This window comes from Podarcis melisellensis, assembly GCF_964234715.1.
Source record: "Podarcis melisellensis genome assembly, chromosome: 9".
In the NCBI taxonomy this organism is placed as follows: domain Eukaryota; kingdom Metazoa; phylum Chordata; class Lepidosauria; order Squamata; family Lacertidae; genus Podarcis; species Podarcis melisellensis.
In genome coordinates, this window is record NC_138541.1 from 20,359,686 (window position 1) to 20,387,373 (window position 27,688).

Below are 27,688 nucleotides of genomic sequence, written 5' to 3' on the forward strand. Positions count from 1 at the left end.
AAAGCTGACCTTTTGGGATGTGTGCTGTAAAGATACCTAATAAAAATAATTCTGGTTTTTTTTTTAAGAATGTGTGTTTCATCATTGTGGCGATCACACAGGGTCCCCGGACGTTTGATGGTCTATAGATCCCTGTGCCACCACTGTGATCACTTCCCTGCTGCTACCAACCCTTTTCTCTCGGGTACACACTGAGTCCAGACAGTTGTTAACATTAAAAACAAATAATCAAGTTTATTTTATAAGCATTAACAAATTGATGGTTTCAGATAATTTTTCTTGTCAGTTTCTTAACCTTAGTTTCTTTACCGGCCTATACCTTTCTAATACCTTCTAACTGATTATCCCAACTGTTTAACTGACTCCTCTTAACAGATTCTCTCACTCTCTCACATCAAACTAGCCCAACCCCCACAGACTTATCCTCCCTCTCTAATTCCAGACTGACTTCTTAACAACTCTAACTCTAACTCCTCCCCTTGGGTTCCTATTGGTTAATCATTTTACACTTAGTTAACCCTTTCCTTATGACCCAGTATGATGTCACACACCTAGGAGGGCAAATGCCACAATCATTTTTTTCAGCTCTTCATATATCATGTCCCAAAGTAATTTAACGGCTTCTCATTTGATCCTGGAATACCCCTATTTTCCCTGCCAGCACTGCCACTGAGCTTGGGAAAGAGGATGAGCCGATGCTTGTCCACAGCAGCAGCAATGGACCATCCCTTTGCCTCTCCAGTGGTCACCACTGCCAGTCTCCTCCCTTGGGCAGCTCATAGTGGCTGCTGGAGAGCAGGTGAGCAGGAGGAGAGGCTGCCATCACAGATCCAGCCTCGCATAATGCGCCGGCTCTAAGCAAATCGGTCTCTTAAGCTTAAGCCAAGAAAGAGTATTCTCTATAAGATTGAATATCAATATACGTATCAAGACTTTGAGATTAGACCACTGAAGAAGCCCGGAAACTATCTTGGGAGTGTGCTACCTGCAAGCCCCAGTTAAAGGGCCCCATCGGGGGCAAACAGCAGCCTTTTGATTACTTGGACTGCCAGGGTGAAACGCCAGCACCCTGTCTCTACCTACAACTCTACTAGCATCTCTCGGTATTGTGAATATCACCGAACTTACCTTTTGTTAGTATCTTCATGAACTTATCTAAAAGACTGAGTTAAGCATTTGAAAAATCTATTGAAACCAGACAATATAAGTTCATTTTAGGCTGGGTAGTTCGCAAGTCTTTGTGGCTTTGTTTAGTGTTTTGTATTTTTCTCAGAGGGTTGATAAAATATGTATAATTATTGTTCTGTGTATATTAATCGCCAGTGTGTTGCATGAGTCGCACTACTGGCTCTGAGGTGCAGGCAGAGGGCATGGCCCCCCTGGGCGGGAAGAAAAGGGGAGCGAAGCACAATGAATCTTGATTAATTATTTTAAAATAAAATGCTTTGCACAGCTGTGCCCAATCTTGCCCGTTTCTAAAATTTCTTTACTGGTGTGTGGTTTTTGTAACTCTGCCAAAGAATAAAATCAAATCAGGACGAAGGGGGTTTCTCAAGACAGTGGAGGGTGTGTGTGTGTGTGCTGTGTCTTTTTGGTGTGGTGGTGGCAGCACTTGCTCTCCTGTGGAGGGGGAGGCCAAAAATGGGGGTTGAGGAGGGTCAGTTGTGGGGAGTGAGAAATATCCCTATTTTCAGCTATTAGGTCCCTTAGGTATCTTTTTGACTGTGGGCCCTGCTAAACCAGAGCACACTCTACCAAACAATGCTCCACATTCTCCATGATCCAATGGCAGAGGTGTGCATACGACTTACCTGATGTGCACATGATCCTTTGCAGAAGTTTCCTCTTTCATTTCAATGGGTTGTAGCCAAAAAAATTCTATTCGGGGGTAAAGGTAAAGGGACCCCTGACCATTAGGTCCAGTCATGACTGACTCTGGGGTTGCAGTGCTCATCTCGCTTTGTTGGCCGAGGGAGCCGGTGTACAGCTTCCAGGTCATGTGGCGAGCATGACTAAGCCGCTTCTGGTGAACCAGAGCAGCGCATGGAAATGCCGTTTACCTTCCCGCCAGAGTGGTACCTATTTATCTACTTGCTCTTTGACATGCTTTCGAACTGCTAGGTTGGCACAGGAGCAGGGACCAAGCAACGGAAGCTCACCTCGTCGCGGGGATTTGAACCGCCAACCTTCTGATCGGCAAGTCCTAGGCTCTGTGGTTTAACCCACAGCGCCACCCACATCCCTTTCTACTCAGGGGAGACCCACTCAAATCAAGGAACCTAACAGCCATTTCCATTGATCTTCCTGGGTTTGCTCTAGCACCGGATGCAACCCAACGCCTGGATCTACCTTGCTTGCAGAAAAGTCCAGCTTCAACCCCCTGCATCTTCTGGTATGGCTAGGAGAGAATTCTATCTGAAACCCTGGAAAGCTGAGCTAAGCAGACCAGTGGTCTGACTTTGTATGTTTCTGAGGTAAGGGAGTTTAGGGGCCAAGCTGCTGGACATAACTCAATTCATGATAGAGGCAAGTCCTAGGAGTTGATAGTTGCTGGATCATTTGCTAAGCAAAGCCTCTTTCCTAGAAGTCTGTGCCTTTTGGTTCATTTCACACAGGCAATAATTAATCTTGTAACAAGCACAAACTGGAATAGGTCATCCCGACACCAGCACTCAGTTCTGCCAAGGAATAAGCCTTCAGGGTGGGTGAAGTGTGTTCTTCATTTGTTGCTGTGGTTTTTTTGTTTTCATGGTAATGACTAAATATGTCTCAGTTTTACTGTAATTTTGGTTTTTTTGTTTTTTTATCTTGTACATAGCTTTGTGATTTTAATGAAAAGTGTCACTAAAATCATTCTGAATAAATAAATGAAAGGGTGCACAGGGCTGGTGAATATAACATGCTTGGATTCCACATAGGAGACTATTTGGCTGGAAACTTAGCTCAAATCAACACTTGCCAGGGTTGTGTTTGGATTTCTAAGCAATCACATGTCTCTAAAATAAGCTATCCTATCCAGTTGGCCTATGAATCTTAGCGCTTTGAATGAAGGCAATGGAACTACTTCTAATGTTACATTTTCCTACTATTGGGAGTAGAGAATCCATGTTTCAGGACAGATTTGTGGGCATACTCTGATTCGGCTTGTGGAACTTTGCTGCAATGTGGATTGTTCATTTTTAAATGGTGCTTTTTTATTTTTTACACTCTGCATCTACAGGAATTCCCAAACTCTCCTACAGAGAGAAAGATACTCTATATTGGGATCAGCCCTGAAACACCAGAAGACTGCATTGTCATCTCCACTTTTTGCTCCTCTTATAATGGCAATAATAATGTAAATTAAGGCCAGAATCAACGTTTTGCCAGTCTCATAAAGAAAGCCAAGGGTGTTAATGCATGTTTTCCCACTGCTAACTGCTCTGTGATGGTGGGGGTGTGTGTTTCACCAAGATAGTAGGGAAGAATTAAATCTCCCATCCCTATTCACTGTGGGTCTGTGACCAAACACTCCCAACACCTTGAACTGGTATTTATTCATTTTTAAAACCCAAGATGTCATTGCTAATCACATGGTTAACCTAATGCAGGGGTGTCTAACCTCCAGATGTTGTTGGATTCCAACTCTAATTAGCCAGTCAACAGGACCAGTGCTCAAGGATGATGGGAGTTTTGGGAGTTGTAGTTCAGCAACGCCTGGAGATTGTTACTAATATGCTCCACTTAAGAAGCCAGGAGAGGACATTGCAAGGCAACAGATCATTCAGTGGGTAGAGAAAGCTTCAAATGGCACAGAACTTTGGTATCTTTTTGGAAGGGATCAGACAATGTTGGCTTTTGGGGTGTTATCTTGTAACCATGGATTGCTGTTACTGGTTATTCAGTTTGGGGGAGCAACTCAAAATGTGGGGTTCACAGCACAAAACGGACCAAGCCAGCACAAAACTTTGGCATACGTTTGGAGGGGATTGGAAATTTCAGGGTCGCATGTTAATAAAGCTGGTTGAGAACAACCTACAGCACCTGTGAGAAAACTGGTCCTACAAGGCTACAAGAGAGGTGAAATGTTCAACCTGTAAAACCTTGCAGGGCATGAAAGAGCACCATCTAGTGGTACTTTGAGCTGCATTGGAATAGGTGCTGGGTTTTCTATGGCAGTTGTTTGAATGCCCTGTGTCCAATGCAGAGTGCCCAGAAATGAGTGCTTTCCCAAGAGATTAATCGAGAGCAGATCTGTGAAATGTGGCGGAAATTTCAGGAATTCTCCCCTATCAAACACAGAACTGCCAAAAAGTAGGGTTAATGGGTGTATGCAGGACAGTCCTCTGTTTGAAGAGCTGTGACTTCTTTTTGAAGGTATCCTCTGTCTGAAGGGCTGTGCCAAGCTTTGTTCCAGTTTAGAGATAAATAACCCGAAGGAAGAATGAACAGGAGAGGCTTTGAAGTTGTCCATCAACAATTGATACCTGCACAGCAGACTGAGCAGGCACACGGGTGAATTGTATTGTTTTCCATTTAAATGATAATTATTTCTAAAGGTGCACCTATACATATAAATTAGCACGTTCAATATTTTTTTGCAAATATGCACCCCCCTTTGTCCTTTTTGTGTGTGTCCGTTGTACCATGACTTGCCAAGATTTGTTATGTTGTGATGCCAGAAAGAGCCTTCTTGGTGGTGGTGCCCAACTCTGAAACTGAAATGTATAGAATTATATCTGTCCCAATGCTTGTTTTGGGCAAAAGGAACTGTCACACATGGTACCCTCATGCTAACAGTCAATGTACATAGAAAGAAATAACTGTGGAAACACACCAGACTTTATTGTCAGTTTGTTGTTTGTATATTTTCCTGAGTTGCGTGCTTGACATCAATCCTATGGTAAACCACATTCCTTATTTAGGAATGGTTTTTTGTTTGATATCCATTTGATGATCCTGTGCAGGCTGAATATCTATATAAATAAACATCTTTGCAGTCCCAAATGAGGAATAATCACACGGGGTCTTGCTTACTTTACTGTATTGATTCTGTGATAAACACTGTTATAATTCCTCACTCACCACTGGAAATGTATTTATTTATAGAGCTGTTCAGCTTGCACAGGCTCATTTTACCGTAAGCAAGAAATCACATGCTTGCTTTACGCTTGTATGAGGCTGAAATATGTCATAAAAGAAGGGAATGTATACAGAACTCTGGAGGGAAAAGATTCTTAGATTCCCAATGAAGGCTTGGTGGCCCCATTGTTTGACTTTTGAGGAGATGTTCAGGGACGAGAGAAGCCAGTGAGGACAAAGAGAGCAAAGTACAAGTTGAAAGGTCTGAAGGCCTCAGAATGGCTGAGATGAAAACTTGATATCGCAGGGCAAAAACTGCTTTGCCCGGTCAGTTAACTGACAAATATTTTATATTCAGCACAGAAGAGCAAAATGTGTCCCTTAGGTCCATGTGTGTTGTCTCCTCTTTTCTTCCCTCATAGGGCTCTCTGGATGAGATGCTGCTACAGGCTGTGGTACCAAGAATAGCGGCGAAGAAAACAGAAACCCATTAAGATGAATATCAATTTTAGAGCACAACCTGAGCCTCAGCTGATTCCCCTGGGAACCCCACGGCAAGCGGCAAATGAGGGCTCTTCTGGGAAAACAAGTTACTTTGTTTGCAGACACTCTCCACATCCCAAGACAGTGTGCCACATTAGAGGTAAACTCCCCCTGGAAGGGCTAATATGGCCAAGCCAAACTCTGTATTCATTTTTTGGGGTTTCCTGAACAAAAACTTAGGTTACATTCAGGTGGGGCTTTATTCCGTCTTCCTGACATTTTCTTACCTGTCGATTTTTGCATCTCACGTGATCTTAAAAAGCACTTTTTGAAAATCTAGTTAGTGGAATCTAGCAGAAGCCTAGTGCTTATTTTTGTGTTGTTTCCAGAAAAAAAACAAACCTGTTTGCAACCCCGTGAACTTGAAAAGGTGCGGGAGTTTTGCGCTGTCATTTTCCCACGGGTTTCATGATCGCACCACTGCCGCTCATATGTTGAAATCTGAGGTGGTATCCTGGCATATGCAGCTCTTTCCATGTGTCTAAATTTTAGCATGACATGGCAGTATATTGCTCATGAAGCTGCAATTCCATAATGCTAAAGATACCGCAGTGTAAAAGGAACATTAGAAATTGGGACAGAAGTATGAGCATTAAAACTAGGAAAACTAACACCATAATCACCACATCTGAATGTAGCCTAAATGCAGGGGATTTTAAAATGCATGTTCCTCTTTTTCTGAAGGGCAGAACCCTGCCCTCCCATAAAGCCTGCTGCTAGTTTGAAGTAAGATTCAACAGCCATTGCAGCCAACTCCTGTACATGGACTGGGGAGGGGACACCATTTTGTTCTGCACTTCAGGTAGAACCATAGCTGTCAACTTTTCCCTTTTCTTGCGAGGAATCCTATTCGGAATAAGGGAATTTCCCTTAAAAAACGGGAAACGTTGACAGCTATGGGCAGAACTGCATGCAATTCTGAATCACCTAGTGTTGGTTCCAACATAAATCTGCATCAGCTGATGGCTGTCAAGCCTTGTGTGTGAACCATCTCCATAAAGCTATGCTGTGTGAATGAAATCAAAGCTTTGGAACAAAAAACAAACAAACATGGATCGACTCATTCACAGGTATGATTTTATAATCATACAATCAATATTCATGTACAGTAGGAGCCAAGTGTTGCATAATCAAACATACATGCATATGTGAAGCAGCCCTAGGAAACTATAATACTCTAGTTCGGGATTAGAGATGGAAGGATCTGTTAGTTTTGGTTCTCTCTGTTTCTAGTTTGTCCAGTATTAAATTCCGTTCTCCACATTTCTGCAGCAATTTTATGTTTTTCAAAAATCCCTCATAAAAAATCACCAGCGTTTTAGTGCAAATTTTCCCTAATAATGCCCGTTTGTATGCAAACTTGAGTAACATGCAGTTTTGTAATGTACAATCCCCCCCAATATAATGCATTTTTCTATGTTTTCAAAAATATCTCCATTTTTATGCCCACTTTTGCATTTTTGCAAATGCCATTGAGTTGGAGGATTGCATTGCAAAATTCAGATTTGTGCTTGAAGGATGGCTGTGTTTCAATTCAATTCAGAATTCTCCACCATCCCTATTTGAAACCCCCATTTCCAGTGTATCCCTGCACCAAAACCAACTGCACAATTAGGAAAATGTAAAATGCGTTCTTTTCCCACCCAGGACTAAATGATGCACCTGTCTGTGTTGTGAAAGACCGAGGATACAATGAAGGACGCTTTGTTGACTCAAGCACAGAACATGCTCAACTTCTCAGAAACACTGTAATGCCCACCGACAGTTCTTTTCCCAACAATACCCTGCCAAGCCTGGTACAAACCCCACTTAGAGCGAATGTTGGACGTAAGTACCCCTGGTTGCTTACACAAAGAGATAGGATGTTTACTTCAAAACCACAATTTGAGAGAGCATCAATGGCACCTCTTTGAAGGCTTCATGTGGGGCAAAAAGCTTGGCTAAGCCACCCCAGCTATGGCTCTGCCTTTATTACCCCCTCCTCAAAGTGGACCCTCCAGTAGATTGAGTTGCTGATTAATGCAAAGGTAAAGGGACCCCTGACCATTAGGTCCAGTTGCAAACGACTCTGGGATTGCGGCGCTCATCTCACTTTATTGGCCGAGGGAGCCAGCGTACATGGGGCCAGCATGACTAAGCCGCTTCTGGCGAACCAGAGCAGCACACGGAAACACCGTTTACCTTACCGATGGAGTGGTACCTATTTATCTACTTGCACTTTGACGTACTTTCGAACTGCTAGGTTGGCAGGAGCAGGGACTGAGCAACGGGAGTTCACCCCGTTGCGGGGATTCGAACTGCCGACCTTCTGATTGGCAAGCCCGAGGCTCTGTGATTTAGATCACAGCGCCACCCGCATCCCATGCTGATGAATGTACAGGTCTGTAAATTCTTTGCAAAAATTTGGTTGACACAAAAACCACCACGGTATCCTGCCACCTGCACTGGAGGCATCCTCTGCCCTCCCATGTTACATAGAATTCTTGTATTTTTCAAGAGGTCTCACCAGGCTTTAATTCTCTATAATCTTACCATGAAAACTCATGAAAAATCCCTTTACTGCATTTCAGAGCTTATGAGAGACGAAATTGCAGAGCTCAAGCAAAGAACAGGAAACACCCCACTTTTAAAGAGAAGGGTAACGAGCCAAACTACTGCTGGCATTTGTAATTGAAACCATAAAGACTTCTTGGAGCATCTGCACTCCTGCAGAACACTCCATTCATGATTTCGGGTTTACCTTATTTACAGGACTGTAATATATTTTAATTGTTTTTAATTCTGAATTTTAAATTGTCCTAACCTGCTGGTGAAGGGCAGATGACAAATTTGAGGTTGGCAGTGGCGCTTTGAACAGTTAACTCAAGCTCTAACTTAATATACTTTGAACAAAGTGAGAGCCTTTACAGGCAGACGCCTCTATTCTTGTGATCATGTAAAGCTCTCTGCTTCTATAGTGAAGGACATTTGCAGACATGCACGTGAGCGTGCATTGGCTGGAGGCAAAGCTTGCTATACCCCATCTATACATGGATTCAGCACCTGTGTATACTGAACATCTGAACAGGGCTTAAGAATTGGAGTTTGTTCATCTATTTCAGCTGATCAGGAATCCTGTAGGATCCAGATGGCTGAAAGGCATTTAAAGGGTTCAAGGTGCAAAACCCCATCAATTTTCTAGAGAGGACAATAGCAAGAGAGCCATTGCAGCCACAGCCTTACCCTTATACTCAAGCAGAGATGGACCATACAGACGTAGAGTCCAGGTCCCATCACCCCAATCATCAGCTATCCATTAACATTGAGGAAGCCACAGGTTCTCCATTCCTCCAATGTACAATGTAATTATTAGTCCAGATGTATTGGAGGTGATCAAAAGCAAAGCAGTACAGAAAGTTGGGTGGTGGCTTTGGGGGGGCGGGGGGCTTTCTGTATTTGTCTCTTTATATTCTGCTTTATCATCAGGACGATCCTTTGAGGAAATACCTTGCAGAAAATCCACAAAATAGGATTCCTCCAGAGCACCCTCTTTTACCTACCCCGGGTACGCACTACAGGCCAGACATCATCGAGAATATGAATTATACCCCTACTTACCTGGAACAGGAAATAAAAGTAAGATACCATCATTAAGTGATTATGTCATGTATTACATGCTTCTGTTTTAACTGATAAAAAGAGGAGGATGTCATTTAGTACATTTAGGTTGCAATACTATACATGTTTACTAGGGGGTAAGTTGCATTCAATCATTTCTGCGTAAATATGCATAGGATTGCATGGCCAGTTTGAAAACCACCAATCTGTTGAATAATAATAATAATAAATTTTATTTATACCCTGCCTCCCCAGCCAAGACCAGGCTCAGGGCGGCTAACAACCAATAATAAAAACAAGTTGATTAAAATACAACTTAAAAAACAAGATTAAAATACAACATTAAAACATTAAAAGGTGGCAATGATGGCCCGTAAAAGAGAGGAGGCCATTTCTGAGATTTTGAAGTTGCAAGCTCCTGAGTTTTACAGAACTCTTCACAAAGCCAATGCTGAAATACAGCTACTTTCAAAACTATCCAAATTTTGTGATGCAGGTCTCCAGCCAAATGGTGTGTACAAGAATGCATATATTACAGGGAGACATGTGTAACAATGCATGCATCTGTGAATGTAACATACAAAATGCTTCGTATTAGGGGAAATTGCTTGCAAAAATGTGTACTTTTGGGAGAGATTCACACTTACAAGGCTGTAACAGTGCCAGTTCAGCAGATCAAAGTGGTTGGGGGGCATATAGGGGGGGAAGACAATCCCACAAGTAAACTGCCCCTAGGCTAGTAAGGGCTTTGAATACTAATAACATTTGTTGCATTTGCTGCCCAAGCATTGGTGCTGCCACCACTGCATTGGTTTGAGGGGGCAGCAGTCAGTCAGTCAGTCACTGTGGTGAGTTGTGTACCATACCCCTTGCTGGGTGCCCTCTGAGCTATTCTGTTCCCTCAGGTGTGGTGGAGGACACTGTCCCCCAGCTGATGTTTAAGTGTCAGGTGCCACCCTATTTGGCTTTCGTATGTGTAACTGGGGTGGGGGTGTCATAAGAACAGAAGATGACACTGCTGCATCATGCCAATGGCCCATCTAGCACATCATCTTTTTCTCCCAGCGGCCCACCAGATGGAGAGCCTGCAAGCCAGGACCTATGGGCAACAGCACTCTTCCTATTTTAGGCAGCAAAATGTATTGCGGCAGCCCTGACTGCAGTGCTTCATTGGTCTGATCTGTCCTCCTCCTAGATCTTGGAAAGGCTTCGTGATATTTTACAGACAGACTCACTTGCAGAGATCCAAACCTGGTTATCAAAGGCAACTCTAAAAGGTAAGGAGAGAAAATGTGATAGTTGCACATGGCTGAAGTGTCAACTGACTTTGGGCTGCATGCGGCAGGCAGGAGAGCACACCCCTCTTTGTATATCTATCTATATGTATATAAAATCAGATTATCCTTCCCTTTGATAATAAACTATTGGATGAATGCCTACCAGTTTAGAAGTGCCAACCCCAAATACGGTAGCAGTTTTTGCATACTTGAGGGATACTGAATATATAACAGAGGAGGTATCTCTCTACCCAGCTGTCACAGCTAAGCCAGCTGTGGCATGGCAGGAGGTTCTAAAGCTCCCACGATATATAGGGATGTTCCAGGAGGTAAGGAAATGAACTGTCACCTGCCCATTCCAATAAACCTCTATATAGCACAGAGCTGTCCCAAGACATTTTGCTGCCCGAGGCAACCTACATTCATCCTCTCCCCACTTCCATGTACAGAAGCTGACTAGGCAAGCAGTTGATTCTTACTTCAACACTTGCAACCTCCACTCCCTGAGTGATGCTAAGGGGATCCCACTAGATTAGAGGGTGGTAGCAAACTTTTATGTGCGGGGAAATTACCAAAGCGCTCTGCGTCACAGGGAATGAGCCCCCAGATCCTGCCACCTAAGGTGATTGCCTCACTCCGCCTAATGATAGGGCAGGCTATACAATTCTCAGGCTCTGGCCTTGGACAACAAAATGACCCCACCCCCAGCCTGCACCCATGCTTTATTTATATATATAGCATTTTATCCCACTCTTCAGCCAGAAAAGGGTTGCAGAGCAGCTGGTCTCTTAACAGCCTTGCACCACTCCTCTTCCCTCCTGTTTCAGTCTGACGCAATGGCTGCTGCCAGGTGACAGCTGATAGGAGGACCACCCCAATTTAGATTATATTTAATTTTTACACATCTCCCACTGTTGTGATGATTTAACAAGAAATCTGCTGGAAACCAAAGAAGGGGAAAGTGCTCTTGTGCTTGTGTGTATGTTTCTCACAGGTGTTGTGTTATATTTAACGAACTTAAGATTTGTTTAAGAAATATTATGGAGGGGGAACCTGAATGGAGAAAAACCTGGAATGCATTTCATTTCCATTAGATGAAAGAAGTAGCATCACAGTTATACCCTTAAGATTAAGATCTTGGATATTTTCAATACTTTATTCACAAAGCATGTTTAGTCTGTGGTGCACACACAGATATGCCCATACCACCCTCTCCTATTTCTGTGAGTGTTCTTCCTATGAAATAGGCTCGTGTTGACCTTTCTCTGCTATCGAAAGAAAATGGGAAGTAGCCCTTCCATGCACACAGAAGACCCTGACATATCCATTATATTAATATTACTACCTGGTAATGTTGTGCCTATTTGAGTTGCAAAGCCACAATATTTGGAACACAAGCTGCATCTATATTCCTGGTGTTTCAGAGAAGGAGTTTGTGTCCAATTTCATCCGTTCCGACGTGACCAGCCGAGATCTGCTGAATTATCAGAAAAGGGCACTGAAAGAAGCTGACGTAGAGGCTCTGAGTTTACGAGATATGCTGAAAGCTGAAAGAGCACTTCAAAATAAACCAGCAAGTGAAGAGAGCCGGCGCAGGTAAAATTGATAATGCATTGCCCTAGGTATGGTGCTACGTGGGAAGCCACCAGGTTGGTCATTTGCCTTGTTTGCAGCATGGGCTGGGATTATTCACAACTAGAACTTTTTGCTCACCATGGATGGTGATGTTGAGATCTTGTAATTTACACAAGTAAAGCAGACTGAGAAAGAAAAGGAAAAATCCATGTCATTTCCAAGCCACCAAAAGGTATTTGACCTTTAATGTAAGCTACTGGCCAAAGCAGAGGACGCGGGTGGCGCTGTGGGTAAAAGCCTCAGCGCCTAGGGCTTGCCGATCGAAAGGTCGGCGGTTCGAATCCCCGCGGCGGGGTGCGCTCCCGTTGCTCGGTCCCAGCGCCTGCCAACCTAGCAGTTCGAAAGCACCCCCGGGTGCAAGTAGATAAATAGGGACCGCTTTCTAGCGGGAAGGTAAACGACGTTTCCGTGTGCAACTCTGGCTCGCCAGAGCAGCGATGTCACGCTGGCCACGTGACCCGGAAGTGTCTTCGGACAGCGCTGGCCCCTGGCCTCTTGAGTGAGATGGGCGCACAACCCCAGAGTCTGGCAAGACTGGCCCGTACGGGCAGGGGTACCTTTACCTTTACTGGCCAAAGCATAACTTCTGACGAAACCAGCCTGTGTTGGTTCTAACAGGAAATAATCCAAAAACTTTAGGTCATATCTTAAAAGCCAGTTGAGGGTAATAAATCTTGGTGGGGAACCATGCAGAATTGTGCATTTATCTAGGAAATCTGCTTTCTATTGCATTTCATTCAGTAGTAAAATTTTGAATGAGAGATACTGTCTCAGGCTACTACTGGCAGCACTTCTACTTTGGAACTCTCTTGCGATCGAGATCAGGCAGGCGTTTTCACTGTATTCTCTTTTCAGCCCCTGCTTAAAACTTTTTTTTTTGGGGGGGGGGGGAGTCAATCCAGACAAATTTATGACGAAATTTTAAAAATTCTTTTTTTACTGTTAATGTTTAACATCTTTAAAATGTTTAATTGTTTTAACTGTGTATTGATAATTTTACTATTTCTTGTAAACTGCTTAGAGGTTTTACTAAGATCAAGTGGCATTCAAATTTTGTTAACTATAATAAAAGCTAGTTTAGCTTTGCTCCTGAACTAAGGGGTCCTGAACTAAGCAACAGCCACGGCAATAAAGAATGTTGAAAGCGGAAACCACAAATTCCTGACTTACTGCTCTCACACTTTCTTTTTAATGAAAGTATCATCATTGTGTTGTATTTCTGTTCAAATCTGGATTATCTGCACATTGATTTTTCTCCTGTCTCCACCATCCATCCTAAAAAAAAAAGTACTGTACCTCATACTATGCAGAATGCCTAATATTGTTCCAATTTCATGGAATTTTCTTACAGCTGATATTAGACAGGCCACCTCCTTGCTGAATACTTCTTAAAAATTCAGCAGGCATTTAAAGTCACTTCTGATTATATAGTTTTTAACCAATATTTACCTTTTTGTCTTTACTGTGTTCACTGTGCACCACTTAAAAGCCATTGTAAATAAACAGTATATAAACTGTATAAAAAGAACTAAGAAGCCTTCTTTCTTTTTTAGGCTTTCAAGCAGAGGAACAGTATCCAGTAAAGGTGAGAGGCTAGTTATGCATTGTACATTTTTATCCAGAAAAATAAGACCATGCTTGCAAGAGACTGAGCTCATATGTATTAAAATTAGTTGAGAGGAAGCCACATCATCTTGCCTCTTGACAGCATCACACATAACTGCTGTCATAGTGGCATAAATGAGGACAGCTCTGTCATTAGATGCATAGACAAAAAAACCTTCAGTTCAAACGGCCTCGGTCCAGTATACCTGAAAGAGCATCTCCACCCCGATCGTTCTGCCCGGACACTGAGGTCCAGCGCCGAGGGCCTTCTGGTGGTTCCCTCACTACAAGATGTTACAGGGAAGCAGGCAGAGGGCCTTCTCAGTAGTGGCACCCGCCCTGTGGAACGCCCTCCCACCAGATGTCAAAGAGAAAAACAACTACCAGACTTTTAGAAGACATCTGAAGGCAGCCCTGTTTAGGGAAGCTTTTAACAGACTATTGTACTTTAATATTTTGTTGGAAGCTGCCCAGAGTGGCTGGAGAAACCCAGCCAGATGGGCGGGGTAAAAATAATAAATTATTATTATATTATTATTATCAGTGCATTAATGTAGCTTTGATTTTCACAATCTCTTTCAGACAGGGAGAGAAGTACACACACAAGAGAGAAAATCCGAATCCCAACTTCTGAGACTGTAGAGCGTTCCCCCAGCAAACTCACAGTTCTTCAAAGTCACCCCCACAGTCCTGCATTATCCCAAAACAGCACCCAGTTGCTGTACAACAAGGCTTACTCTAAGCGACACAACGCTGCTTCAAGAGGTGAGGCCCGATTTCAGAGCATCTGAAAAACAGCTCAATGCTTTTCTTGGAAGATAACATGTACAGTGAATCTCACACAATTTTTTCCAAAGCTCTAAAGTGTCATTTTTGTTGTTAGAAAAAGTTTATAGCCACACCATTTAGACCTTAAGAGTTTTACCTGCTAAACAGGTATTTGTAAAGTTTAAACACACATACACACAAAATACTGAATGTTAGAACACTGGTAAACAAAATGCTAAATAAACATTTTGTTTTTAAGAGTGCATGTCATTGTGTCTTGGTAATTGATATGAAAAGATATCGTGGACATTTTCATTCTTTCTGAATACAAATGATAGAAGTGATCTATTTCTGCATAATCTTCAGAATTTTGAATATTCTTTAAAATTAATGCACTGCAGGTCAACATTCGAAAAAATAAGTCAACAGTTTACAACTTAGTACAGCTCCCCTGGGCTTCATTCAGGTCAGTAACGCTTTAAGTGGCTATAGTATAGTCATTCAATAGCACTCCAATTTGCTGGATTTTAATGGAGTTCATATCGATGTAGTTTGTTAGGACTGGGATCAAGACAATTCATTAAGGGAGCCCCTTCTAGTTGGCTGTTCCAAGAGAATCCAGCTATTTACTCAGATCAGTGATATTAACCCAAAAGCCAGAATGAAAGGAAATGCAATACGCTCTCTTTCTAACAGATTTCAAAGGAGCATGCAGCATGTAGCCAAACTATGGAACTCAAAGGCAGTGATGGCCGCCATAACTCAGAACAGTGCTAATGGACTCCATTGTCAACATTCTGGCAACTCAGTTGCTGATCGCTAAAAGGCACTTTTTAATACCCACAACCTAGGTTTCAAGTTGTGCCACCTACTAGACACATGTCACACCAGTGCCGAGGGACCTATTAGCCACTAAGCCAGTTTTTAAGGTCTTGTTACTTACATAAAAGAAACACCTGCTTACACACTTTCCCTTAATTTCTCAACCCAAGAAAGTTTTAATATTGTTGTTAGCATTAAGTGGTATATAAATAATATCTTCCAGTGTACTTGCCATGAAATCTATATTGGAATCCAGAGCACTATGCCCAAATGATAGGTTTCTGCAGGTGCAGATGGGGAAGGCAATCCAATTTCTCTTTCGGGCTACAGCTCCTTGTGTCACTTCTGTGAATGGTTCCCCAGCCTTCAGAAAAAGCTTGGGGAAAATTGAGGGGCTACAGTGAGATGAGGGCTAGAAAAGCCACAGGGCACATATGGAACACCATATATTGCCCTTTGGATACTGATGCACAGCCATCTGTTTATTTACCCTAGCATAAAGTTGCAGGAGGAAAAATAATGCCTATGCCCTCCAATTCCCCTTCCATCCAATACCCATGTGCACCTGCTCTTTTGCTGACTTGAGTTTCCCACCAGAAGAAGAACCAAAACAAGTCAGAGCACAGAAATGATAGCCAAGACTATTCTGGTGAGGTGGTCACATTTCATTGTACAATAATAGTGATATGGCCCATCTTCAAACTCTTTCCCCCAGACACTAACAGCTGAGTCTGCAGTCTTCAGGATCCTGTCTGTCTGGGGCTACAGAAAAGACTCAGATACACAAATCTAAAGTCATAATAATTTAAATAGCCATACATCCATGTCAAACACTTCATAAAAGTGTGCAGACTGCAACCCAATATTCCCGGGCACATATTTATATAACTTGCCCTAGGGAGTTATTAAACATGCCATTGGAGATTTTGTTCCAAGTCATTAAAATGAAAAACCTCTACAATGTACAATAAACATTCAGAATGTTATGGGAACTGCACATAGTCAACTATTTTCTTAAAAGGTAGTTAATGCAATAGAGACAGCAAATAAAATAGACTTCCATGGGAACTTTAATAATAGTTTTTAAAACAGATCAGACTAAGATTTAGTGGTTACCAGTGCCAAACAACCAGAGCAGTCTGTTGTGAACATGATGCAGATGCCATTAGCAAGGCAGGGAAAGTTATGTGGGTTAGCTGGTGGTATTCTCTTACTGAAAAGATACGCAAATTACATGAGATGTGCAGCACATAGTAACACCCCCACAAACATTTAGTGTATTGCTTCTTATGAGAAGAGCAAGTGTGGTATTGAAAACAGTGTTAGATTTGGGCTCAAAACCCTACTCAGTCATGAAGCTTGAAAGGTGAATTGGCCATGCTGGCTGGGGCTGATGGGAGTTGTATTCAATCATCTGGAGGGCACAACGTTGGGGAAGGCTACTGGAAGCCACTCATTTACTCTAAGCCTAATTTAACCTGCCACTTCATTCTTAAAATGCATTGCTAGATAACTGAAATGATTCAGCTGGCCCTGGAAGTTCACCCTTAGCAGCTCTGTTACATCAGCTTCTCCTTACAGAAATACAAAGAGGAAAAGTATTTCAGTGCATATGTGCATATGCTATTTATAACATGAAGACTACAGACACAAACAGGACTGTACAAATCATGATCTGCTTTGTTTTTTTAATGGGACAAAATTAGTAACATAAAATGCATTAATGAAAGTTTTATAGCCTAAATATCATAACAGAAAATTGAGAGTGATGGCTAAATGAATGCCTCAGAAGACAGGAATTAAATTTGAATGGAAAACTGGGTTGAAACTAGCAAAGTTATGTATTTAATACAAAACTCTGTATTCAAGGATGGGGAAATGAGATACACAGGTATTAATGCGGAACAAGTGATTTGGCAGTAGTACTTGTGAAAACAATCTTGGCATGGTCAATAAAAAGCAGAGGTGCTACTCAAACTTAAAAAGCTCCCCCTTCTGGCAAATATTAAATAAAAATAATAAAAAGAAAAATATATATCAGCTTCCTTGGGAAACAAAGTTTTCTTTAAACGCCCTTTAGCAGGCTAAAAAGCTACCAAAAATCAAGTATTTTCTAAGTAGTACAAGTCCAGATCTGGCAAATAAAATTAGTGCTTGATAATAACAGATAAGCTATGCAGCACTCCATAAACAACTGTACACTGCAAGGACAGCAAACCATTCCCATCTTTGGATATTAAATATTTAAATTAAATTAACATCCAGAGATGCTTATTCGCTATCTGAGATTTCACCTTGTACCATTTCTGACTTCTGCCGCTCGCACATGGTGGCTTCAGTTGTCTCATTTAGTGGTTTGGCTCCTTTCCGTTGTGGCAAAACAGTGAAAAACGCTTCCTCCCAGTCTCTCTTTTCCAAGAATGCAAGGATGATTTCAAACACTGCAGCAAAAAGATCACATGTCCTTTAAAAATAATGGAAGTGTCTGACAGAATCAGAAATTTATTGAAGTTATGAAACTAAATTTAATTATAAGCTCTGCAGCAAAAATAAAGGTAGTTAATCATACACAGAAAGATTCAACAAGCAAAGCTTTCACTCCTGCCAATATTATATAGCATTTTCAGCTATGCAAGTAGTCAGCATGTGTTTGCTGTGTAGGAAGCAATTACCAAATTTCCCCTAGTATTTCTTGTTTAATTGTCTAATGGTCTATTTATGGGAGTGGCAATTAACACCCATCAATTGAGACATAATAACTGGGGTAGTGGAGTGGTGTGCATTGTATGCTTAGTTTCTTAGACTTTCAGGTGTTATCATTACTGCTGAAATCCAGTGGATGTGAAGTTGAAAAATAAAAGCTAGTTTCTTGTTCTGAAATAGTCAGCACATGTGGCAAGTAATGGTACTGGTCTCTGACATTTATGAAAAACATGCCTACTAGTAAATTTGGAAACATCTAAGAATTGGTGGAAATTAAAAAGAAAAAGAAGCATACAGCTCACTTTATGTATTTTCAAACTGTAATAAACATGAGTGGGGCAGCGGGAAACAGTTTTAGAACTCTGAAAAATCAGAGCCTTAAAACATGGGGAGCCTCCACAAGTACTGAAGGCTCCCCACTGCACTGTCTACATGTGAAGGGTGATGACAACAAAGAGTAAGAGCTAGTGGGCTCATCCCCACTACTTTCTGCCACGTTTACTATATGCAGCTTCAGAATCCTTCAAGAGGTCTAGAGTACTACAAAGCCACTACACACAGGTGAATTACTGCGTTACCTGTGGCACTAGACCAAATGACTGTGTTTTCTCTCACTGCTACAAAAATAGTATTACTACTACTACTACTACTACTATCACTATTATTATCTACTGAATCACAACATGTGGGTGGCTAAGTAAAAAAGACGTCTGACATAACAGATGACAATGATCTCAGATGAATGCCACAAAGAAAGTATAGGCAAAAATCAGCAAGGTCCATATTTAAACCATCAGTTTTTAAAAGAGGGAGGAGAACAAAGGAAAATGTCGTGCATGATAACATTTGACTATACACACACTTATTCTTCAATGTTTCCTTTTTTGTTTACTTTCATCCTTACCATGATTGACTGCCAGAACTTTCCGACTGTTCATTTTCACAAAGATCCCTAGTGGAAGTTGTGCATGACTTATGCCTTCTTCTTGTGCTCTTTTGTATGTAATGCCCTGTAATAAGACACGGAAGAAAAAGTAGTTAATTCTGATTATCAGATCTGTACATTGTGAGAGTTTCACAGAATGTTAAGAGTTTTGTCTTTTATGTATATATACTGTGGGTACACAGAAGAAGTCATATGGCACAACTAAAAAAAGTTCCATACAGCTTATATATAGTTTGTTTCAAGTTAGTAAAATGTTTTGCAACTATATCCTAAGAGGCTTTACTGTTTGTGCCTTATGTGTGTTCAAACAAATAACTTGATGCAATTCATACTCAAGCACGCAAATACAGCTCATTTACAAGCCGGATTTTTCAAGACACCTGCAGGTCAGAGGTTGCACAAAAATACTGGAAAATTCGCTCTTAAGCAAGTATTTCCCTGAAATTATTCTGTGTGCTTTAGTTGCATGCCACCTTCTTATCGATGAGAAGACCCACTATGAACCACTCAGATTTCTAAAGGAAGAACAAGATGATTAAGTGGTTGGTCTGTTTACTATCATCACCCAACTTGCTCTATTTGTATATTCTAAATATTTTCACTTAAGCTTATGTTCAGCATCTCTATTTGTTACAAACACTTGGATGTCTATTCTTAGTTATTACCATTACGACATTAAATATGATTAAAATAACCATCACAGAGAATGATCTATTAATATCAGCAGCAACCACAGAAACGCTGCTGATGTGGGCATTTGCTGTAGCTGTTTTAGGGATCATACTGCAGCATGGGCCACAAATACCAAATTGTAAATTTCATGTACAGAATGATTGGGGGGGGGACAGAAGCCAACCTGAAAACTCAGTATTCCTTCAAATTTGTTTTATGAGTCCTGGTGCAGGGTGATTAAATCCACTGTAAGCACCTCACATCATACTTCATCAGAGAACAGTGTGGCTTTTTAACCCCTCTGCTTTTCCAGTACATCCCTCATGCACAGAAAGATTTATCTGGCAAGCAAAGCATGATGATTTATTAATGTCTTCTCTTCCCATCCTTTCCACAACTGTGGGGCAGTAGATAGGCTGTCTTTCTTAGTTTATTTGCCTTTAGTTTGACCTCTCTATCTTTCCAAATATAAATTGCTGACACAAAAGAATTTGCATTCCAAATGCTCAGTCTGATGTGACTGGCTACTGAAGGAGGCAAAAATGCACAGAAGCAACCACCAATTCTAAAAGAGCAAAGCCAAAGGGGGGGGGGGGCTTTTTTTAACAGAATGTTTGCTGCTCAGTTTCAAAGCATTCAATGAGGAAGTAACTCAAGAATGAAAAATCCACTACTTTAGTAGATGTTGCCAGGTGCCCAGAAAAGTAGCAACCTGCCTTTCACATTATAACACAAAGCAGCAGCTTAAAATAATCATGTTCCATGGCAGTCTATGCACATTAATGGAGTTCAACGGGACTTCTTTCCAAGTAAACATACACAGGATTCCACACATTAGTTCTCTACCTTGTGATGATTGTGATCCACAAGGCCTCCAATGACATAGGCTTTGGACTCATCTAGTTCATTCAGGACTTCAGGAGAGTCCGATGTAAGGTACACAAGGTCTTCTTTCTTCATCAGTTCACTATAATGTTCTGATTTAATGTGGATATCCTTCAAGATACAAATACACACAAATGTATTAAATAAATTGTCTTAATATTCAAGGACTTTCTCAGAGAACCAGTCAAAGTGGTAGACACAGTTACAAAAAGCAGCTACAGTCGCCTGTTTCTTCTACATGCGCTATAATGAGGTGGGTGTGATTTTAACAATGTCACTGGCTCTACTTGGAAGACTAGATGAAATTTTTAATTCCACCTCCAAGGCAGAAGGAAGTCAATCAGTCTGTCTCAAGAGAACCTGCCCAACATTACATCTTGAGCAGATCCTCTGAATCAAACTACTTTCTTGTCAAGAAACATGTCCCAATCAGCCTGGATACAGAGCAAAAAAACTTGATTCATGACTGGCCTCAAAACAGCAGAATTTTTTAAAACAGCAATTGAAAAAGCTGCAACAAGGTCCTTTTGTACATGTGCTCATTCACTTAGGAATTGCAATACTGTTCTCTTCTTCAAATTTATCAATCTTCACTTAGAATTCAGAAACCCAGACATAAACAAAGCAGCCTTCTCACTCAAACTACCAGTTCATAACTGAATGGACAGAAAATCATCAGACAAAAAAGGAGGAATTAAAAGAGTTCACGACACAATTTAATCAGCTAGAAATGATGTGGCTGAGAATTCCCACCTCATGTGTTTCCTAAAAGCTAGTAGTGATGTGGTTGCAGCTGCCAAACTGGTGACTGGGAGCATATGGCTAGAACCATATAACAACGTTCCTAAAAGATCTACATTGGCTCTCAGTATGGTTCCGAACACAATTCAAAGTGTTGGTATTGACCTTTAAAACCCTAAACAGCCTTGGTGCTGTATAACTGAAGGAGCATTTGCACTCACATCATTTAGCCCAGGCACTAAGGTTCAGTTCCATGGGCCTTCTGGCAGTTCCCTCACTGCAAGAAGTGAAGTTACAGGGAACCAGGCAGAGGGCCTTCTCAGTAGTGGCACCCGCCCTGTAAAAGGCCCTCCCATCAAATGCCAAAGAGATAAACAATTATACAACTTTCTGAAGACATATGAAGGCAACCGTGTATCAGCAAGTTTTTTATGTCTGATGTTTCACTGTGTTTTTATATTCTGTTGGAAGCCTCCCAGAGTGGTTGGGGCATTCATTTAAACACACAAACAGGACGAAAAAGTGTTCACAACAAAAGTTAAGCAAATCTTAAATTGCCAGTACCTTCCAGTTTACCCATCCTTTGTCAGTTTCATTCATGTTGTCCTTTAGCTGGCCTCCATGGCTAGTCAAGTAAAACTTTGGAAGACAAAAAGGCAACAGAAGTGTATAATGTTGACTGCTAATATCTAACTTCTAATTAGGTACTCCTCTGTCCCTAACAATACAAGCATATATTATTTTTGAAGGTGTTCAAATGGATTTTGATTATTTTAGCTTTATTAGTTTGAGTAAAACTCAAAACAGGATTTTGCCCAAAATGTTCCACAGCAAAACACAGTGTGGTTATGGCCTATTTATATAAAAACCAAATATTTAGTCAATTTCAGTCTGAATTTAGTCTTTGTACACCCTGCATTTTTAAAAGCGCTTAAATGAGTACACTATTGCAATAAAATGTAGTGATACCATAATTAACCAGCCATTAAATACTTCTACATATGGTAGGATGGCTACCTTACTTTGCTTGTGTTGTGTTTTGGACTTGGGACTAGACAAACACACAAGTACTCTAAAATATTAACTGCATGACAAGATTATACCTGTTTTTAGGCATACACAGACATTTGCACTGTCATCTTAATACTATATTGAAATGCAAGTCTGACAAAAATACTGTCAAATTATGTCTCTGCTTGTTATTAAAGAATATATTTTCATTTTTGGAAGGAGTGGCCTTTCACATTTCATTTATATAACTAACTGGTCCCAACAGAAAAATCAGAAAATAGTTTACAACAACATACCTGTACAGGATGGAGTGCTTTGCGATTTTCTGCATAACATCTCTGAATTTGCTTGTGAAGTTTCTTGACATCCTGTATACAACACAATTTGTTTTTATATTGTCCTTCAGAGAAAGCACCACAAAATGCTTTAACCAAGAGATTCAGAGACGCTAAAGAGAGAGAAAGGAAACTTTTAACTGACAAAAAGTTATTTCTGAATAGAACATTTATTTTTGGAAAAGAAATATTAAGTCACTATAAAAAACATTGCAATTAAATAATTTTTCAAAGATCTCACATATTCACTATTGTACTTTACTTAAAGTTCATCATGTTGAAAATAAAAAATAATACTAATTTACAAACAAGTTAAAACTGAAAAGGAAATATCTAAGCTGCAATTCTATGGGTGCTTATTTGAGAACAAGCCCCTCTGAAATCAGTGGAACTTTCTTATAATCAAGTGTGTACAGGACAGTAATCCTAGTCTAACCACTGTAATAATTAACAGTGATGCACAATTCCTTCTAGAATTAGAAGGAATTTCTTCACCATGTGCTTTCAACTGCTATTCATTATTAAGTACAGTAGAACAAACATTTTAGGAAAGTGAGATGCAAATGTCTGCAAGCCTACTGGACACCAGTGGTGATCACTAAATACTAGTGTTACATACTACCCACTGTTGTAAAACAGAAACATTATACAGTAGCTTCAATCTCAATAGCCTTCTTTTACTAACATATCTGTATGTCTCTACAGCCCTACACCAGAGCTTTCCAAACTTTTCATGTTGGTGACACACCTTTTAGACATGCATCATTTCGTGACACAATAATTCAGTTTTACTAGGAAACCAGAGATTAAACTAACTCCTTTCTAGCCCTGGGAGAAGTGCCAAGAGTGTTCACGCGACACACCTACACACTACACCCAACACACTAACATGTGGCAACACAGAGTTTGGAAAGCTCTGGCCTACACAATTATAGGCATACCCTAATAACCAAACAAAAGCACCCTAAATAACTTGCTTCTGAAAAATATAACTTTCATTTACCTTTAGCTCCATTAAATTGTCAAAACTGCAATCTATAATAAGGCGAAGGGTACTAGGAACAACATCTCTACGCAAACGTTTCCTGAAACTTCCGTTGTTGCTGGATTCCAACTGAGACTGGCGCTCTTGTTTTCTCTTCAGGCGTTTTTCTTTACGTTTCTGTCTGAAAAATTGCAATTTGTAAACACCCAAGTGCCATGGTATTAATTATACAATGATTCTGCACACATATGCAACATAAAGAGATGGTAGTAGATTAGTTAAGCACGCTAGCTCACCCATCTTGTCTCAAGAGGCTTTTAGCACTAGAGTACAAACACTTTTATACAGTCTTTCTCTTCAAGTGCTTTGTGTTTTGACCTGCGGTGCTCTGGCCTCTCTGACTTGCTGTCTTGTGCCCCTGCACTCGCAATGCCTAGTTCTACATAAACACCCTTTCTTTAAATGTTCATCCATTTCATCACCTTCATCCCAGGGGAAAGATTTGCTGTTATCCTTTTGCAAAACAAATAATAGCTTTACTCTTAGTCTTTCATAAGCAACTGTCTATAAAAATTTATTTTTAGAGAAAGAAGCTGCTCAAGGAAAAACAGTTAATCAAGGCAGAAGTACAACTGAACCTATTATCCCTTCCAGTGTCTTGACTGGGACAAAACAAAAGCTTCACACAAACTGCAGCACAGAAAAAATGGAAGAGGGATTTGAAGAGAATGTTGGTTAAAGCTCAAGAACGCTATTGCAACTGTTAGCCATGTTGTGGGATAGAAATGCCAAGGTCAAGAAGAATAAATGCACAATTTCCTTCTTCCATATCTGAATGATGGAAGGCATAAAAACTAAAACATGATACACATATTAAATCATATGTGAAATGTATTAGATTCCTGTGTCTCATTTATTCTAATCAGGTGATTATATCAAATGCCTAGTGTAATGTAAAACAAATATAGATTCTGCAGTCGTTTCTAAGCAGATTATCATGCAATCCTGCATTTAAATAAATGTTGGTTTACCCTAACACATTTTTTCACTTCTCCCCACAGTAATGGGAATAAAAGAAAGGGCATGGGAGAAAGAAGTCCACTTCTGATCTTTTCTTTTATACAAATTGGGGATAGAGAGAAGAATATAACCCGAACCTGCTCAGTTATTAACCCACACTTGTAGCAAAAAAAACCCCCATACTTGCGCAAGTTTCTTTGTTCTTCCCACTGTTTCTGTTTCATTAGCTTCTTTCTTTGCCTCTTTGACATAGCTTCAATATTCTCCATCTTTTCCAGTAATTCATTTCCCATTTGATCAAGGTTGCACTTCCCATCTCCTTTTACATCAGTAACCTTGGATGCCACAAGGTTTTCTGGTAGCATTCCTGATGACATGAGCTTTCTAACTATTTCACTTTTCCTTTTTCCCTGAAGATGCTACAAATGTTGGAATCAATATATTGTACAACTTCTGCTTCCAATACTGTGGATAAAATAGAAGATTTAATATTATTTTAAAAGTATTCATAGAAATCTTTGTTTGTTAGAACTATAACCCCAGGCAATTAATCTCAGAGAAATTTACAAGTCTAGGAATGTAACATATTGTTTCCAACCTATTTTCCTATTATGTTGTAAATGAACCAACATGGAGGATAACAAGAAAACAAAAAAAACCCCACCAGTATATTTCTAAAAATCAGTATGTTTTAATGTCAAATCGGTGGTTATGAACAAAGGGTAGCACACGTTTAAGGCACGAGGCAAACAATTTGTCACCTCAAATAAGCCATACGATGGGCAGATGTCCTAAATTGGCAAGAAGCTTAAGGAAGTGCGTTCAGTTTGTGAAATTAAGAGCCTTGAGGAGGCTTACTGAAGACGGACATAATTCGCTGCGGAAGAAGCTTCAGCCAAGTCCGCCTCTTCTTTTACCTGAAGCTGCGGCCTCTGGCCTTTTATTTTTATTTTTACGAGAGCTTCAACCCATTTGTAGCCTCTTAAGACAATTGGAGCTGCTCTAAACGCGGCTAAGCCGTCTCTGGATTCACTTATTATTATTACTACTGTTTAAAAAGAGAGAGAAAAGCCCAAGCGGTTTAAAAGGTGTCTGTGGGGGGGTGTCCGTTATCAACAGCTTCCCCTTCGCTACCAATCGCCGCCCTGAGGCGGGTGGGGAGGGAGGGAGGAAGGAGCGCCCGGCCGAATGCTGAAGCGGGGAGGGATACGAAGAAACGCGGCTTCCCGCGCTTAAGAAACAGGAAAGGAAAGGAAAGCACCTGCCTGTACCCGCGCGCGCCAACCCGCAGCAACCGCCACCAACAAACGCCGTGGGCCGCGCGCCGCCAACAGTCTCCTCACGCGCTACCTCAGGCTGAGCGGCGGAAGCAGGAGATGCCGGCGCGCGGCAGTGACGCAAATCCCCTCGCGACCACGGGCGGGGCTCAGGGAAGGAAGCTCCGCCCCTGGCGGACGGGCGGGCGAGCGACTAGCGCGATGTTTTGGGGTCCTAAGGTTGACGCGCCGACGTGTTGCGGCTTGTACTTTAGCTGACTCCGTCGCTGCCTGCGTGTGCCCGGCTTTACCAACCTTATACGAAAGTTAACACGGCAGTGTTGGGAACACGCTCTCTCTCTCGAAAAAGAGAGTCGGTGTTTCTCAAACTTGGGTCCCCAACTGCTGTTTGACTACAATTCCCATCATCCCTAGCTAGCAGGGCCCCTGGTCAGGCATGATGGGAGTTGTAGTCCAGCAACACCCGAGGACCTGATTTTGAGAAACACCGTGAAAGAGAACCTCCATGTTCAGAGGCAGTGTTTATCTGGGCAGTTGCTGTGGGGGTGGGGAGAGTAGTACGTAGGTCAGTCTTACTTGATGTTATGTACTGAGTTGAATAGGATCCAAAAGGCAGCAGTCTGATTGGTCCTAGGACAATAGGATTCAGAATGCAGCAGTCTGATTGGTCCTAGAACAATAGGGTCCAGAATGCAGCAGGCTGATTGGTCCACAGGAGACGCCCAATCCAGCTCCAAGTGGAAGTGAATCCGCAACCTGATTGGCCTACAGGTGAATCCTGGAATTAGCCAATCACGTGGGGCCCATTGTGTAAATAATGTATATAAAGCAGACATCCTGGGGGAACTTCCATTCTTCTTCACTACTATGAGCTGAATAAAGAGCATGAAATCTACACTCGACTCTGAGTGTATTTCACTTGAGGACTTATTGGGAACATGTGGGTGAACGTTGGGAAATAGTGGTCAAGTGGCGCTCTGCTTGCATAGCTGTCAACTTTTCCTTTTTTATATTGAAGGGTGCATTGCAGGGGGCGGGTTGGACTAGTTGACCCTTGGGTCTCTTAAGATTCTATGATAGGTGTGTGTAGAAACCAGCCACTGTGTCAAGTCAGTCCATAAGCATGAAACACATTGGGAACCATTCTCTTGCGTACAGATATATAGTTGTGAGAGTAGCAGATGGGTGGATTTTCTTTAATACATTTTTATCCCATTGTTCCGCCAAGGAGCTCAACCGTCGTTATACCCTTTCAGCAATCCTGCGAAGTAGTTATCTGAGAGATGGTGATTGTTCCAGTGTAACCCAGTGAGCTTCTTGTCATGCCTAAGTGGTGATTGTGAACCTAGATCTCCCTGAACTAAATTCAGCACTCTAGCCATTAAACTTCTGGCTCTCAAAACTTCTTAAAGCTGCAAACCTGACTTCCCCCTACACCTGAATAGAACCAGATTTAAACCAGCACCGCATACCACATTGTAACAACTCATCCAGAACCAACCCATTTTTATGTGTTACATGGTGAAAGTAAGCATGGGAAAGAAGGAAGTAAAAGAGTTATTTCATATCAGCTTTATGAATCGTAAAACAATGTGATCTTGTGCATCATTGTGTGTGTCTTTAAATTCATGTGGTGGCACAGCAGATTTAGGACCACAGTGCATGATGTGTAGCCTGCTTGATTTCAAAAGTCCACGCTGGCCAGTGAATCTGCAGCTTTATTGTCTGATTAGATAGAAAGTGTGTTATGCAAGTCTTGTCTTTCCCAATCAAATATTTTCTGGGAAGAATACTGTACTAAAGTT

General features: G+C 41.3%; 2 protein-coding genes across 16 annotated transcripts in view; one reads left to right on the forward strand and one right to left on the reverse strand.

The window, feature by feature from the left end:
* LOC309377656 (uncharacterized protein C4orf17) overlaps window positions 1-24,480 on the forward strand; it is a 74,625-nt gene extending 50,145 nt beyond the window's left edge. Inside the window, exons 1-11 of one of the 11 annotated variants that reach the window (XR_014171616.1) lie at window positions 5,223-5,704; window positions 7,252-7,431; window positions 8,175-8,242; window positions 9,070-9,219; window positions 10,397-10,478; window positions 11,903-12,074; window positions 13,667-13,698; window positions 14,305-14,483; window positions 14,888-14,952; window positions 19,420-19,503; window positions 24,241-24,480. Coding sequence is in view for 8 of the 11 variants with exons in the window: in XM_081925249.1 (XP_081781375.1) it covers window positions 5,557-5,704; window positions 7,252-7,431; window positions 8,175-8,242; window positions 9,070-9,219; window positions 10,397-10,478; window positions 11,903-12,074; window positions 13,667-13,698; window positions 14,301-14,509 (1,041 nt within the window). In the remaining 3 variants the exon portion in view is untranslated. Of the gene's footprint in view, window positions 1-5,196; window positions 5,705-7,251; window positions 7,432-8,174; window positions 8,243-9,069; window positions 9,220-10,396; window positions 10,479-11,902; window positions 12,075-13,666; window positions 13,699-14,300; window positions 14,752-14,887; window positions 14,953-16,023; window positions 16,301-19,294; window positions 19,652-24,240 lie in introns of those variants that run through there. The other 10 variants (XR_014171617.1, XR_014171618.1, XM_081925252.1 and 7 more) reach the window with 10 other exon arrangements.
* Window positions 1,327-26,005, reverse strand: TRMT10A (tRNA methyltransferase 10A). Of its 5 annotated transcripts, none has more exons than XM_081925262.1 (9): window positions 25,868-26,004; window positions 24,790-25,071; window positions 23,605-23,767; window positions 22,563-22,634; window positions 21,820-21,894; window positions 20,476-20,625; window positions 18,916-19,021; window positions 17,603-17,749; window positions 1,327-1,379 (listed from the first exon to the last, which is right to left on the reverse strand). In XM_081925262.1, the coding sequence occupies exons 2-9, from the start codon at window positions 24,981-24,983 to the stop codon at window positions 1,342-1,344; spliced, it is 945 nt and encodes a 314-aa protein (XP_081781388.1). In that variant the 5' UTR covers window positions 24,984-25,071; window positions 25,868-26,004; the 3' UTR covers window positions 1,327-1,341. The 5 variants fall into 5 exon arrangements, with proteins under 5 accessions (XP_081781388.1, XP_081781384.1, XP_081781385.1 ...); XM_081925258.1 differs by lacking the exon at window positions 1,327-1,379 and adding an exon at window positions 14,985-15,684 and having other exon boundaries at window positions 25,868-26,005; XM_081925259.1 differs by lacking the exons at window positions 1,327-1,379; window positions 25,868-26,004 and adding exons at window positions 14,985-15,684; window positions 25,524-25,612.
* Between the last annotated feature and the right edge of the window lie 1,683 nt (window positions 26,006-27,688).